At 37.2% G+C, this 16,591-nt stretch overlaps 1 protein-coding gene across 3 annotated transcripts in view; it reads right to left on the reverse strand.

Annotated features, from left to right (window-relative positions):
* Nucleotides 1–16,591, reverse strand: part of kazna (kazrin, periplakin interacting protein a) — a 183,220-nt gene that overhangs the window by 99,254 nt on the left and 67,375 nt on the right. The window contains exon 1 of one of the 3 annotated variants that reach the window (XM_024292474.2): nt 3,422–3,742. The exons of the other annotated variants lie outside the window; for them this stretch is intronic. Coding sequence (XP_024148242.1) covers nt 3,422–3,599 — 178 coding nt within the window. The 5' untranslated portion in view covers nt 3,600–3,742. Of the gene's footprint in view, nt 1–3,421; nt 3,743–16,591 lie in introns of those variants that run through there. 3 annotated transcript variants of the gene reach the window in all.

Below are 16,591 nucleotides of genomic sequence, written 5' to 3' on the forward strand. Positions count from 1 at the left end.
CTGGATAATTAACAATTTGGTAAAGCTTAATTATCCAGACATGGGAGCTTATTTGATTTAACTGGGAAAGCCCTTTGGGACTGGGACAGGAGTGTTGTGCATTAGGCTTGGACTGTGAAGACACTGACAGGGAACCACTGGGAGTTCCATAACAACCATCAGCTGCTCCCCCAATCTGGCAAAGTGTCCCTGCAAGACAAAATGATTGCTCTCATCACAGGAGGAGGACACATGCTTCTTTAGTGTTACTGATTATTCATGCATGCACACCTACTAGAGGACAAATAGAAAATGCACATGGACACGTGCAAACAGGTATGGACAACCATCTGCAACCTCCAGTTTCCGCTCATCTGCACCAATGGGGAAACCATCTGTCCTGGACATTCAAATGTGTGCCGCCTTTGTGCTGCGATCCTCATCTGGCATATTACTCAGTGTCAAGGCTGAGACAAATTAAGACTTCAAATCTTTAGACAAGAATAGAATATGCACCCGTTCCTTTGAAGGGGACAGAAACAGTATTTGCTTTGCCGTACTGGTGAACAGTTAAGTACGCTACTTATGGGATATTTCTGTCAGCTTTCTAGAAGTGACATCAAAAGGTTGTCTCACATTTTCTGATGCCTGGTCTGATAAAAAGAAGTGCTTTTATGTTCTTTGTCATCTTCACACACTGTGAAAACTTGCTGCTTACAAACCCCCTCCACTGCAACCCAAACTGCATGTAGATGTAAAACCTTATTCAAACATGAAAGGCTGACAGCCGCTGAGACCGCAACAAACAAACTGAAAGAACATAATACTCCATTTCCATGCTCATATTCTTTTTCAAGCAGAGATTCTTTGAAAACTTTATTTATCTTATTTCATGTAATTCTGCATAGTGTGTGTGTGTTGTTTTTGTCCCAGAAATGTCAGTTTGGTAGAATAATAGTATAGGGGTCACAGAGGAGTTTTAAATAGCATTTCTTATAGACCCACTCAAACAACTTGGTTGATTGTAAAAGTGTTCCCAGCAGTCTTTCAATTCTGATTTTTTAACTAAAATAATTCCTCCTTTCTGTCAACTATAACTAAGCTATAAGTTCACGCGCTTTCCCACTAGCTTACAGCCTCTCACATTGAGGGAGTCCTGGCTGCAGACAAGATGGCGCCCAGACATCACTAGTTGGAAGTGGAAAGCCTCCATTAGTAAAATTTTGAATGTGGTTAAACGGTTAAATGTCCAAGATTAGCTTAAAATAGGGGGAGGGATGCAATTGTTGGGTTTTTTTCTGTTGATATAAGCAAAAGTTTCAGATTAGTAAAATTGTAAACTATGATGGATTTAGGAGTTTTTTTTACTAGTAAATTTACTACTTAAAATCTCGTAAATTTACGAGTTTATTCTCATGAATTTACAAGATTAGAGTCAAAGTGAGCCTACAGTCCAGCAAGTCAATGCCGTGTGCAGCAGCAGACCAACTAAAAAGTAAAAAAAAAACATCTTGTATTTCAACAATAAACATTGCAAATGTTTGGAAGCTTCTTTGTTTGATTTACAGATTATTATTGTCTTATTCATTGATGAGCATACATTTTTTCGTAAATTTATGATGTTTTTCTTGTAAATTTACAATATTTAAAGTTGCAATTTTACTCTTTATTGTTTGTAAACTGGCCCCAATTCTCTGTCATGAAATCATAAAACTCGTTTACACTAGAGCTCTAGTTTTAGTGTTTACATTCCTGCGACTTCTGTAACTTTTCGACCCTTGGTCAACATAAATCAACTTATTTTGTCACGAAGAAAAGTGGTTTTGTGTCGGTATATAGCACTTCATATTAGTAATGGGTTGGATATCTGTAAAAAGCCGCTTTAAATCGTGGCGAAGTTGTTTCTCAGCAAATGAGTTGATTCACGCAAGGAGTTACGGCATGTCAATGGGTAGAGTAGGTTTTCACAGAGAAATCTGTTGTTTAAGGTTCAAAACTGTAATACTGGTAAAAAACGTAACTGAAAGTGATTCATGTGACAAATTTGCCCGCCCCTCTGCTGCCAAACCATCGCGCCACAGGGCTTCAGATGGCGTCAATTCGCACCTGTACCATTGGCTTAACATTGAAACTGGCCGTCTCTGCCATACGAATCGCGTTTGGCATGAAAGCACCTTTAGGGTCACCAAAAATCTGTCTTATTCAAAGTTTAAAAAGAAAGAAATAAAAAAAAAAAAATTTGATCAAATGGAGAGGGAGAGACATAAAGTTTTGGCTGCCATCGAGGACTTCCTTTTCGCGGTGCAACAAAAGTGGCCAACAACACTAAAGTTTTCCAGTCGTTTTGATCCAGATACCAGCTCGAATGAGGGAAACAAAGACATGTATGGATCTATTTGTTTCCAACTGAACACATCAGAATGGAGCGGAGCAGAAGGCTTGTATATTTTTTTAATATAAAAAATAAAACAATTAAAAATAATTTAAAAAATTATTCCAGTCAATGTTTTGAAAATGCATTTTTTCCCATCTGTTCTTGATTCATAACCATTTGAATAAAAAAATACTAAGAAATGCAATTTTAAGCTGAATTTTCCTTATGTGTGTCCTCCACCATCAGAACAATCAGTATTAAATTCAATAAAAACACTACTTTAATTGAATACGCTCTTTAAAGCATCTAAGTAGACTAAAGAAGTCATTGAAAAAAATATACCCAAGAAAGAACGATTCTTACATACATAATACTGCTTTTTATAACGTCACAGTTTCATTGCAACCTAATTTGAATTGAGCCTTTTGCATTAGTGCTGGTTTTCTGTGTGGAAAGTTGAGGAGCAAAATCCCTTATTTGATATTAAAGTGTCACTACAGCCCTTTTCCACCCTCAAATGTCACATTTTCTTTGGCAACAAATTAGAGAACCACTAAAATAAAATTTCATGGAGAAACGTCCATTCAGAGGCAAATCAATCAAGAGTTCAAAATGGTTCGTGGCTATTTTAGCAACTACTGCAGTTTTTTTTCTGCAGTAGTGCACTTCAGGGACTTGTCACTGTTTTCTGAATGACAGGACTCTCATTGGTTTGTAACAATCCAGCCATCTGGATTCCTAGTGTACTGAACAAAGCTGCACATGCCAGCATAATGTGTCAGTGTCATCCAACTCCTCTCACTCCGTCACACCTTCTGCAATCATGCTACAAACTAAACACACTTTTTGCTAAAACTATTTTGAAATTTGTACAAATTACTCCCCCTAATGGCAGGACTTAAACTAGAATGTGAGTTGCTCAACTAGAATTATTTTCTAAAAAAGTTCCTATAAATGTAGAGAAAAAGACTGCCCAGCCATCTATATCTGCCCTTGAGAGTGTAGAGAAGCTTTTTAAAAATGCCCTCCTCAATCTGCAGGAAGAACTGAGAGTCTGTCAGCCATTACCTCCAACCGTTCCCGTTTTCCCAGGTCCGGGGCTGATGCATATCCAGCGTGGCAGCCGCTCTGCAACACTATAGCGGGATGAATAGTCCGTCATCCCTGCTCCTCTCTCCCCTTCTTGACTCCGCTCTGCGTCTCTTGCTGGAGCTGTTTGCTCAGCTGTCCCCCCCTCTGACCGCATTTATCCCAGATGAGCAGCACAGCTTACCCCGTTAATCTCTGTGTGAGTGCGCCTCTGCGGCGCAGGTTTGTGTGCATATATTGGCGTTTCCATTCAAGGCATCCTCTCATTGTCTCCCTGATGACCATCTGAAGACACGCCCAGATCAGCACACACACAACACAACAGGACACAAACTGCACTCAGGGGCCAGACGGCGGGTCACAGCGGTTCATAAAACTGGAGACAGCTCAGCACGTTGAGGTTTTAGGAATTCTCATATCAATAAAACCAGCAGGAGTGCCACTGTTCAGCATTTTTTAATTATTCATTTAGTTAAGAAAAACAATGTCGTACTATCAGAACAGGGAATATACACTTTGTGCAAAAACATATCAATTTAACTATGAGATTCAACCTCTCGACTCCTAAATCTATTTCCAGCTATAAATATAAAAATGTCAATAATGTTTTGGCTTTAAGCTGCTTGGACCAGACGTGGTTTGATGTGTATTCCTATCAATAGTCTCAATGGGTCAAAACTCAAACAAAAAATGAAATGCTGTAATAGATAACCCAGATTAGTTAGAGGTTCCAATTCAAATTGTGTTTCTGGAGTTTTAGCATGCTCTTGTACCACTTTTGTCATGATGGAGGACATATATAAAGAAAATTAAGTTTAAAATAACATTTCTGAGTATTTCTTTATTCAAATCGTAGTAAATATGAAGCAGACAAAAAATGTAGTTGTAATTTATCGTGTGTTGTCATATTTTTAACTATTTTTTGTGACAAATCCTTTTTATTGGGTGTATTATATTGGGTAAAATTACCCCACAAAAGTGATGGTGTAACTTTTTATAGCCGAAGTGTTTTGGAGTTAAATTCACAGTAAGACTACCATGTTTTACCGTGCACGATGAAGGTTTGAGCTTGCAGACTCGTGCATTGTGTCTCCAGAGCTCCAGTCTGCTGGATGACATGCTGGTGACCAGACATGAGCAGCTGTTATTGCTGTTGAGCCAATCCCCAGTTATTTGTCTTCTCCATCCCACTAGTGTGTGTGTGCAGTGGTGATATTACATAGACAAATGTCACTCTTATATTTATATAATGTGTGTGGCAAATACTCTTTAAAGACCCACTCTGATGAAAATATATTTTTTTGTGTTTTTCAGTATGTTCTTCTAGAATTTGTATTTTGACAATGGAGGACATATATAAAGAAATAAAATGGCATTTCTGAGTATGACTTTGTTCAAATTGTTGGGAATCAGGAGACGATGAAAAATCCCATTTGAAATAGAACTTATTTGCAACATTGAAAATATGCTGGGTGGGCCACCAGCAACATTTCAGGTGAACTACCGTGAATCTGCAGAAACTATGTCCTAATTTTTTGCTAAAAAACAGCATAATCATCATTAAAAGACCAGCAGAAAAGTTTTTCAGTGGATCAAAAGATGATTGGAGTGGGTTTTAAGCCTGTGAGCGCTCCAGTGGCACCTCAATGCTCCAATTTCTTCCATTACTTTTCCTTTTTCTTTCTCAATTCTTTCCTCATAAGTTCTGCTCCAGCAAACTCCCTACAAGTTCAAGCCAATAGTTCTATTTCTCCATTAGTCAGGAAATACCATGGTTTAACTAAGATTAATGCCACATAAGAGCAGTGGGCAGTTAGGAGTTGTTTTTCTAAACGCTGACTCGTTCATGATCCATTAGGGCTCTGAATGAAGAGTGACTGAGCGGTTTTACTCCAGCTTTAAACAATGACGGGTAAAAGGCTTCAAAGGTGATGCAAAAGCAAGGGCATTTCTGTTGAGCAACACATTCTGTCTTTAGGTTCTCACCCTCAATGTGAAAGAACTTGAGGCAAATAGTTCTGCAAATCTAAAGTTTCGATCAAACATTTTTTTACACATGCTACTTTGTAACATTTCTTTTCTATGTTTGCTTATTTACTCATCTGTTATTTCATTTGTAGCTTGCTAACTCTCCCTTCATTTTTAAAATCCCAGTCCAATCATATTTTGATCTGTTCTTAAAATTGTTCCAAGTAAACTTTTAATTATTATTATAATGTTTTTGGTCCAAAATCGAAAAAGCTGTGCCATTTTCAAAATTCACCTACGAATAGTGAGCGGGAAGTAAGCCTCCACTTATTTCCCATCATCTCTTTGTTGACACTCTCCCCTGCTACCTCACAACCCCAGATGAGAAAGACTTTAATGGATCTAAGACTGTTTCACTCAGCCACACGTGTATTTCTCCGCTGACATCAACAACAGACGCACGTGGCTGTGAGCACAAAGGTCCAAAGTGTGTTTGTACTTTTTCAAAGAAGATGCAGACCCCGCTCTCTTTCTCAAGTGTAACAAAAACGTGGCTTGTAAGGTTGGTTAAACCAGCAACCTGTTCAAAGGCCGTGAGGTGTGCAGCGTTTCACCCTCCATGTAAGACGTCTAGCACCTCTATTGTAACACACAGGTGTGTATGGCAGTGTTCTAAAAAAAGGTTTTCATTATTCTTCTCCCTCCTTGTTTCACACTGAAAGGCCTTGATAAGAATCCTAGATCGATAGGCAGTTTTAGATAAGAGGAATAGCATTGTTAAAATCTTAACAACACCCATCCCTATTGCAGATTCTTAATGTGCCTGTGCAAAGTCAGACAGAAGAATAAACCATTTGCAGCGCTCGGGTTTCCTGGTGGAGTCGGTACTGGAGCCAAAAAACTAAAACAAAAAGCTTATCAACCTAAGTCTGTGAAGTTTAAATAACTCATGGTTTTTGGTGCACAACAAACTTTTAAACAGTTATTTACTTTTATGACAAATTTTAATTTAGCTAATTATTAAATAATAAGTATATAACAATAATTATCATTACAAACTAATAACTAATAATAATAATTGTGTTTCCTTCACTACTAATTCAATAAATGTGGCAAGAAAAAACCTCCTGATTTATTATTTTAGCGTGTTCTTAGATTATTTATTTTGTATGTATGTTTGCAAAATTAGATTTGTTCATTTTCTTGAAACATACAGTCTTAAATTTGGTTTGGAAAGGTTTTAAAAAGGTCTTAAAAAGTCTTAAATTGAACTTCAATGTATCTGTAGACACCTTGTACACATGTCCTCCATCTTGAGAAAAATGCTATAAGAACATGTAAAACAAATATTTTCATCAGAGTGGGTCTTTAAATACACACAAAGTCAAATTTACATTTACACAAATCTGAGGCTCATGAAGTTTAAACTCTGTGGGACGTTTCACGCCGACACACAGCGATCCACCTCCACTTGTGTTTTGTCTCCTCGTGTCTTTCAAGCTTCTACTGTTGCCTTTAATGCAAAGCTAAGCTGATCTCATCCAGACTGCAGCAGTTGACAGCACTTTGTCCTCATCTCTTAACAACAACTCATAACTCAGGAATTGCTGAAAGAAGGCGGGGAAGAAAGTGTCAAAGTGTGCATCTTTTTTAAATGCCTACTGTGCGTTTGGTGGTCTGAGATATGTGGGACGATAAGTGGGCTACATGGAGGATGGAAAGATCTTTACAAAAGCATAAAAAATCAGTGATGCAAGTTGTAGGCTGCATTATTTTCACTGTGTTGGTGAAACTGTTGCAGCATTCTTTCAACTTTTAAACTCTTGCATCATGAATTCATGAGTGAAAACTTTATTAGTCCCCAGATCAGAATCTTGTAGCAAAGTGTAGCAATGGATCAGAAAGTCATCACAAGTTATTAAACTATGAAGGAGAAAACAATTGAAGCTCAGATCAGCCTATAGAGTTTTAGGGATCAGGTTTGTAATGGCTTAAACATATCTTTTATCCAGAATGAGGTGTAGTGTGTGCACATCTACAGCCCAAGCAGGAAGTGCCAATGCCCTGGATCAGATTATTACTCTATTTTTGAGGTTTGTTAAACTTTAGTAACTTATTCAGATTATTTTGACACAAATATGATTTATTGACCTGTGTATAATTCAGGTCTACATCAATACCCATGTGGGAACTACTGACTAATGTTTTTATATCAATATTGGAAGAAAAGGATTGTGGGAAATATTTCTGTATCACTCCATCTCATCTGTCCATAGTATTTAAAATAAATAAGTTCTCCTTATGTACGCTCCTTTAAGCAGCTTTCCTATGTCTGACTTCAGAATTTTTTTCCACCACTTGTAGGTTTCATATGGACATTTAAGGTGTTTTTAACACCAAAAAAAAAAAAAAAATGCTTGTCCATTTCTTTGGTTTACTTAAAAACAGCATCCAGCTATTATTATTATTATTATTTTTTGACATATAAAATGTTGTCTCCATGAAAATCTTTTAGTGTTCGGTTAAGAAACAATGAAGTCCTAAAATGTTGTCAAATGAGGAAACCTCACAAGTGAAGATTTTAATTATTTTTATTTGTTGCTAGTTTTAAGAAAAAGCAAGTACCTACTTCCACATTTGCTGGTATATATCCCATAGTATAATATTGTGATCAAATCTGGGACAAAATCTGGATGATAAACAGAAAACTTTAGTAATACATTTTCTACTTTTAATCACTTAGTTTTTCTAGATTGTGCTCCTGAAAAATCTGCATTTCAGTTGGAAACAATGAACTAACAGAAGCACAGCGTGTCCTGGTTTTACCTGCTAAAAGCCTCATCTGTTTGAGATGCAGTAGACGGCTGCCTGTTTTAGAGGGGACTAATGGAGGACGCAGATGCATTATTGTTGGCCGTTTATCAAGTTAACTTCTCACATTAAGAAGTTGAATTAGTTTCTAAGAGATTGCATTGGATGTTACAAGATGAGCAGAAGTAAAGAGGCGTGTAAAAGGTGGAGAGGGTTAGAAGATCACAGCGGATTAACCCCTGATATGCCCTCGCCCCTCCTGTCTTTTAAAAACTATGTGTAACATTAAATTCAAACAAAAATCCTTTTTTTTCTGTGTTTTAACAGTTTTTTTCTACTTTTTCCACAAATCTCTCCTGTCATCTCTTAGATGTACTGAGGATTGCAGTAAAAGTTAAAGAGTTATCACTTATTGTGAATCTGCAGTGAGCTTGCCCTCGACCTTAACTCGCCATCCCCTGTGGCATTCTGGGAAAACAGTGGACACTCAAAATGTGAGATGCATGATTGAGAACACAAACGTGGCATTTTGACAGAGTATTTGCTGTCTGGGCAGTGATAAGGGTCAAATCTGATGCCAAATATTTTAATTCATCAACCATCTTTGATTGCATGGTATTGGAAAAATAATCTGACCACAGTTGTTACATTTTTTTGTCAAATATTTACAGATTTTTCTAAAAAAAGCATTTATTTAGCCAATATATATGGCTTCACTAAATTATCAAGTGGTGTTTTCAGTGCAACTTTATTAAATCAAATTGGTAACAAAGTCTGAAACCCATAAAAAAATGTTTTTAATGTTTGTCAAGACTGACAAGAAAAATCTTATTTACATAAATGACTAAATTGAGATTGTATGAAGGATTGATGAAGGAGTAGTGATTTTCCTTAAGGTTGTGTTTGCAGTTCAAACAGAAAAGTGCTATTCACTGATTGCATTAAGAAAACCTCTAAAGTACTCAAAAAGCATGACTCCTAATGAATGAAAAAATGCTGAATACGTTTGGTGCTTTCATACATCCCGGACATTTGCTATTTAGAAAAATAAAAACACTTGTAGATTAGACTAGTTCATAGTCTGAGCTAGTGCTGGGCGATATGGAAAAAAATTATATCATTATATAAATTATTTTATAGCACAATAACAATATATCATGATATAAAACAATAAAGTACTTTTTCAGTCATTAAAAAAAGCTCTTACTAGTTTTACTTTGAAAACAGGAAGTTTCACTGACACTTTATTTTGAAGATTTGATCACTTCTGGTAATAGTAACGCCGTTCATTCAGCTTTGTTTTAGTTCATAAATTAAAATCCATCATTATTATATATTTCAGAGCAATCAATATTTTTTTTTACATGATAATTTACTATACTTACAAAGATCGATTTGGACGTCACGAATATTCATACTCGAATTTTCGGGAGCAGATTACGAGTACAGAGTACTCGGATACTTATTACAGCCCTGTTCCACAGCTTAGTTTATATCTTGTTTTTATAATCTGATATGTTCATTTTTGTTGACTTTCCTTGAGTGATAGAAGGTTTGTTGTGTTAGCATCGCTATGGGAATAGCCTCTTAGCATAGCTTACATATTGCTGTCTTCAGCAACGCGTCGGACATCTTCAATCTAAAATGCCGCCAATCACAATTTCTATGACATATTTAACACAGTCTGCTATGACACATTGATGTCTTCATTTGTGTAACCACTTGGAACATTTTTATTGATATGATAGAACAGGAATGACCAATGAATGCCTGAAAAAGAGAAATCTCTTTATCTATTTGCTTGTGAACTATATGTAACGATTAAAGTGGAGAACAACATCAAATAGCGGCAATCCTTTCACCCGTCAATGGAAGACCTCTTTACCCCTAATCCATGCAGTTTTGTACACAGACATGCAGCACATAGACACCTTTGAATTCTCTTTATGTAGTAGATATTCTTTCTGCAGTTTTAAATGTAGAAAGTCGTTTTGGTATTGAACTCATGAGTTTTGGAATCAGAACTTCGAACAGAATTTGTTGTCCACAATGCTAACAGGAAAGCTTCCTTTCCGAGAGCGCAGTTCGGCCAGGACCAGAATGTGTTGATTCTTTTTTTTTTCCTTGGCTTTTGAATTGTACTAAAATTCTTTTAGCAGTAGCAGAAGGAATTTGAAGATTTTCTGCAATTTTTCTCTGACTAAGAAGACCAGCCTCAGACTGCACAACAAAATGCTGTCTATGAGATTCTGACCGTGCTGTGGAATTTGTGTGCGCTGCGTGGTTACGTTTTGCAAATGTTTAATGTAATGGAAACCTGGAATGAAAAGAGATAAAGAAAATAAAGCATCACAATTCAAATTTACTCATTATCAAAGCGTTCCAAGTGGTCTTTAATTATGATTTTGCTGTTTTTAGCCAAAATCAAAATGCTTTTTCTAGGAAATAGTTCTGAAAAAAGCAGCAGGAGTTCATTAGAAATTCACCTTTGAGTTGTTGGTGGGATTGTTGGTGTGGAGTAAGCCTGCCAACATTCCCCATGATCCATCTGTTAACACTCCTGCTAGCTTACAGCTTCTCACACCCCTAGTCGTACATTTCGGATCCAGATTCCAGCTCAAACAAGAAAAAAATAAGAGCTGGATGCTTCGGAATGAAGCGGAGCATGGAGCTTGTAGCCCGCCCAGAGTATTTTTGATGTCACAAATATGCTCTTTTTAAAACTACATTTTTTCATCTGCACCTAATTCAAAATTTGACTAAATACATACTCAGAAATGCAGTTTTTACACCAATATTATCATATTTATCTGAGTTTAAGTCACTTAGTTTAAAATATATAAAGAAATTGAGGTGTTTATTTACTTTTTGCATGTCAGTGTTGATGAACTTCCTCAAATTAAACAAAGAGCACATTGAACTTAGATAACCTACTTTGACTTCAGACTTCTTTTTTTTTAGATAGCAAACTGTCCCAAATCCATCCGAGCATCCATTTTCCACACCTGCTACATCCTGTTCGGGATCACTGGAGCCTTGCAGCCATCTGACTAGAGGGGTGTAGACTTGGACAGGTCAGCAATCCATCACAGTCCGGCACAAAGACAAATGAGTGAAACAATGATCCATACTCGTTTGGTCAAACTCCTGTCAAAGCTGACAAGAGTAAATGTGCGCGATAGGACTTTGATCATGTTGTCACATCTGCGTTTTTACACAAAAGTTTGATATTTAGTTGATACAGTAAAGCCACAGTAGCGAGGAGTTAGCCAGTACAAGGAAATTGTGCTCAGCGTGTGGGCAGGTGCCTCTGCATGTAATTATCCAACAAGTAATGACTTGAGACTGAAGGAGCAACGGAGGTGGCAGAGCTCCAAGGCATAAATAAAACACTTAGCAAATTTGTTCCCTCGTCTAAAATTAAGAACATTAATAATTAACTGGAACAATAAATGAAGGTGGCCTGTGGGTTTTGTAGAGGAGGCACCAAGAAGATAAAGGCAAGCTGCAGAGAGACGACGAGGGTGCAGCAGAAAAACAGCAATTCCTTTAGGAAAGACACATTTTACAGCACTAAGACGGACAGATCAGTCCTCATGATTAATCGTCTTTATGGAAAAGTCTGAGCAACATGAGGTTTTAAAAGTTTACTCTAGCAAACACTAAAAGTACAAAAAAAGGATAAAGTAAATAGGGTGATGAGTCATATAAGAGAAACTGAAAAGGCAAAATGGGGAAAACAAAACCAGAGCCCACGCCATCCTTAAGGACTGTGTGCTCTGAGCGGTCAAACTGAGCCCTGGATTTACCTCGCCATTGTTTACTCAAGTCCGAGTCTTCTAGGCAAAAGCAGTTCTAGCGGCTTCACCTCAGTCGCCATGGAGACTGTAAAGTTTAGGCCGTGAACTTTGCAGGCTCATTACCAGATAAAGTAGAGAGGTTCAACCTCGTTGCTTCGCTCAGTTTGCTTCATTTTCACCCGTGCATTTGAAGAAACACAAGAAGAGGAAACATAATCAGAGAAGGAGTGAAAATAAGGATTCAATCTGAGAGAGCAAGTCACAGACGGACTGAGGGAAAATAAAAAATAAGAAATAGAGATTATTTGAGGACAAAATCAAGGTTAACGAGCGAGGAGGATTAGAGAGCAATGACTAAAGGCAATGTTTTAAATGTCATCCGTTCACATTGCTTCAGAATGACCCGCTCATGGTTGACTTAAAGAGACCAGCAGGGTTTGTTAAAGACACTTCGATAAAAAATAGATTTTTGGTGTTTTTAAAATGTTCTTACCATTGCTCAGAATTGCATTTCTGAGTATTCCTCTGTTCTGTTATGAATCAGGAGCAGATGAAAATATTCAATCCAGTCAATCATTTAATCCAATGTATTCACTTGTAGACAAATAGATCCATGTACGTCCTTATTTTCCTCATCTGAGCTGACATCTGTCTCAAAACTGTATAGTTAGATAGCTCCCATATTGCTCGTCATTTTTGTTGTACCGCTAACTTTAGGTTGAGCCGCTGTGCAGAAACTATGTCCTGTAAATAAATGTTTGCCAACCTTTTTGTGGCTGCGGACCAGTCAGTCCATTAAGATTTCACTGGGGATGAACATGTCACCAACATGGTGACATCTATAAAAATAAAAAAAAATAAAAAAAGTGGTGACTAAACTAAGTTCATTTCACCGGAGCTAGAAGCAAAACATGTCACAAGCTGCATTGATATTACACATAAGTGCAAAAAAAATCGAAATTATACAAATTTGGAAAAAACACAATTATGTGAATAAACACAAACCAACTCAGTCAATATGTCATTCAAAAACATGATGACAGATGTGAACAATACTTTGATTTACAGTATTTACATTCAAATTTCTGTCACAGCACTAGCGCTCATCATCATCTATCAAAAGACTTCCTCCTAGCGCAAAAAACTTTTTTTTTTAAATAAATGCAAGGTTTTTCAACATTGTCGTGTTTCCATCAGGTAGATTTATCATCAAAAATTCAATTTGCACAATTTTATAATCAATGAGAACACAGCTACACCCATTCGGTCCAGTTCTCATATCCAGTCAGGCTGGAACATACCACTTAAAATAACTGAAGGAATCCAGAATTTAACATTTGCAAAAAAGGCCTTGTTTAAAACTGCTAATGCCCCACTTTCACTCTAATCAGGTCACAAATCAAAAGACTGAAATGATCTTAAAACCCACATTATTAAAACATCAGCTGAAATTAAAGGGCTAAAAAAAAGAGCAAAGATGAGGAAGGCTAAAGTATGGGCAGCCACTCGACCACTGGCACCAACATCCTGCACGAAGCAAGTTAAACTAATGGAGCAGAAAATAGAAGGATCATGGGTCTTTTATCTCCCTTCTTATCGCAATCACAACAGCAAAACTAAAGGGAAATAAACGGGAGGGGAGAGATGGAGTGAAATGAAAAGGGAAGCAGAGAAAAGCTTGAGGGTCTCTGTAATCTCCATCCTTTCCAATCACAGCCAAGGCCCCCCTTGCACGGCTATCAGCATTCCCTAATACTTCCCATCATTAGCTAGCTAGTTCATTCACCATCACTATCATTCTCACGGGCGTCTCTCTATCAGTAATCCAGTCAGACAGCTCCTTTTAGTGTGTCCAGGCTTACAGGGGCCGACGTTCTTCCTCCTCTTCCCAGTACCCACCACCACACGAGAGTAAAGTGATGTTTTGATCTTTTTTTCACGTTCCACTCTTTTTTTGTCTCATCAGTTCTTCTCATATAAGCCTTACCCAGTGACCGCTTCAGAATCCTAATGAGGAAAGTCTTTTTTTTTCAGGGCCCTAAGCAAAATCCACACTGCCAGGCGTTCATTTGTTGAGTGCATAAACACATTGACGAAACCTTTATGAAAAAAAAAAATCCCTCTATAGAAATCGCATTGAAGATTTTCTGAATTGTGGCTGGCCCGTTCCTTGGTGGAACCGATAACATCTTAAAAGGGTTTGAGTAGACTCATGCTGAGGCATGTGCATGGGCTTTGATAAAGCTATCATGCGGTCAGGGTAACTGTGCCACTGGACCGGAGGCAAACTCTCAGAGTGTGGCTTTGATCCTGAAGCAACAAGCTGCTGAATCAAAAGCTGGGATTTTAACTGAAAAGGTAATTGTTAGGATACGTCTTAATGGGGCGAGATAACAAACGTGATCAAAGGTACACACAGAGGGCATTTCCATAAGAACGGTAAAAGGTTTGACAAAAAAAATAGGTCAACAAATAAATAAATTATTAATTCAAAGGTATGACTCTTGTGCAAAAACTGCTAGAAAATGAGAAAAACTCACTAATATAACTAATATTTCATAAATAATTTGTGTTTTAATGTTCCAAATATATGGATATAATTTACTCTGAATGGCCTAAGAACATAATGGTATGGCCCCTTTAATGTGGTGTTATTTTAATGCTTTCTCTCTTCCAAATCTTCTCTAATCACATAGCTTCATGGGAGACACCACATTTATTGTTTATAGTAGAGACCCCACTTTTTCTATCCCTTTTAATGTGTATTTTCATGAAAAGAGTGATAGAAAGTGTTTTGAGTTCATTTTTCTTTCATACTTCCCCCTCCCTGACAGTGACACTGAGTACAGCAAAAGTACTGAAGAGTAGGAACTCCAGGACCGCAACAATCAATAAATCAATGCTACATTTCAGCATCACTGTGCACGACGTAAGTGGGAGAGCAGTTCTTAGACACCCCAAGAAGCATACCAATATTTGAGCAGTAAACCTGCAGAAAGAGAATTTTTTACAACCTTTGGAGGTGAAAGAATACACACTATATTATCTCACAAATCATTCCAGCAGCTATAAAAATAAAGAGTTTAATTTATCTTGTAAAAAAGCTTGACCATCTTGATATCCATATAGCTTTGTAGGATTAAAATTTTCAGGGCTTTTGCAGTCCATTAGCCAGTTCAGGAACCTGATTTCAGAGCCAGGATTCTATTAACTGATCCAAAGGATTTACAATCTAATAAAAGCAGCTTATTCCTTTGGATCCAGACAACTATTCTTCGAGACATTTCTCACAATAACAAGGATGCATCATGACAGACAGTAAATATTACATTTCATGCATTTTAACAATGGTTTCTTTGTGACAGCTGTTTTTCATTTCAGCAAGTCTTTCTTGTCACCATGTAAAGCATCAGCAGCTCTGTCCTTTCTTACTGTTGTGTCTGAGTGGCTTGCCAAACGAATGGGTGGCTGTTCATCTTTTGGGCTGTTTGCCTGATTTTTTATCGTCTTGTGAAAACCCAAACAGATCATTTCTGCAACAATTCTTGCATTATTCGCTGAACAATGTTACTCAGCAGTTCCAAATATCCAGTATTTGCCATAGAATCACATGAAACTCTGTCTGAGGTTGTGCTGAAGCAGCAATCGAAGTATGAAAATGTCCTGGAATTACTTACTATGTCATAAATTAAGAACTCCAACCAGTCGTTTTAAAATTAATAACACAGAATGTCATTTTTTCTCACTGTTGCTGAACTTTTTACCCCTTTTACGCAGAAGCTTTAGCTCCAGTGTATACAGTCTTTCCACTAATTATGCCATCGGATTCTGAAGTAGAGAAATGCCGCCTTGCATTGATATACAACACTACATAGCATTCCTTATGCAACTGACATGAATCAGCTGGTTCTTTCGCGGAGAAAAGCATCTTATTGCTGTTATGCAACACTTTATGAGTATAAACAGGTGTTTATTGGTGAAAAGCCACTTTTCTCCGCGTCTCATGAACAGTTGAAGATCTACATTATGTCAAAAAAACGTGTGTTATTTAGGTGTCATCGACAAAAGTAAACATGTAGTAAATAAACTCACCAATCTCTTGTATGTTTTAACCAAAGCTCCCTCCCTTTTTTATTCTGTCTGAATTCAAAGTAAACTCATATGTCCTAAATGTTGCAGTTCCTTTAAAGACCACCGGGGGCTGCTTTCAAGAGGGAGCAGTTTCCCATTCAGTCTCGTGTTCAAAAATACCTAAATCAATACTTATATAGTATTTATTACAGCATTGGACAAACTGCAGCCCGGGGGCCATATGCTGCCTATTAAACTATTTAATCTGGCCTGCCAAACTGGAATAAATTATATTGATCATTTTTTCCTGTTTTTCTGGTATCTGCCTATAATGCACTACAACATATGATCTGTGTTAAAGTGAAGAAAGTTATTCTTCATGCATTTCTTTGATGTTGGAGGATTTTGTTGTGTTTCTGTGTGTTTTCCGAATTGGATTTTTCCAAATCATTCCAAAACTACATTAATGCAGCATTTCTCTATATCTGCATTTTTCCCT

The sequence above is a fragment of the Oryzias melastigma genome, linkage group LG7 (genome assembly GCF_002922805.2).
Source record: "Oryzias melastigma strain HK-1 linkage group LG7, ASM292280v2, whole genome shotgun sequence".
NCBI lineage: Eukaryota > Metazoa > Chordata > Actinopteri > Beloniformes > Adrianichthyidae > Oryzias > Oryzias melastigma.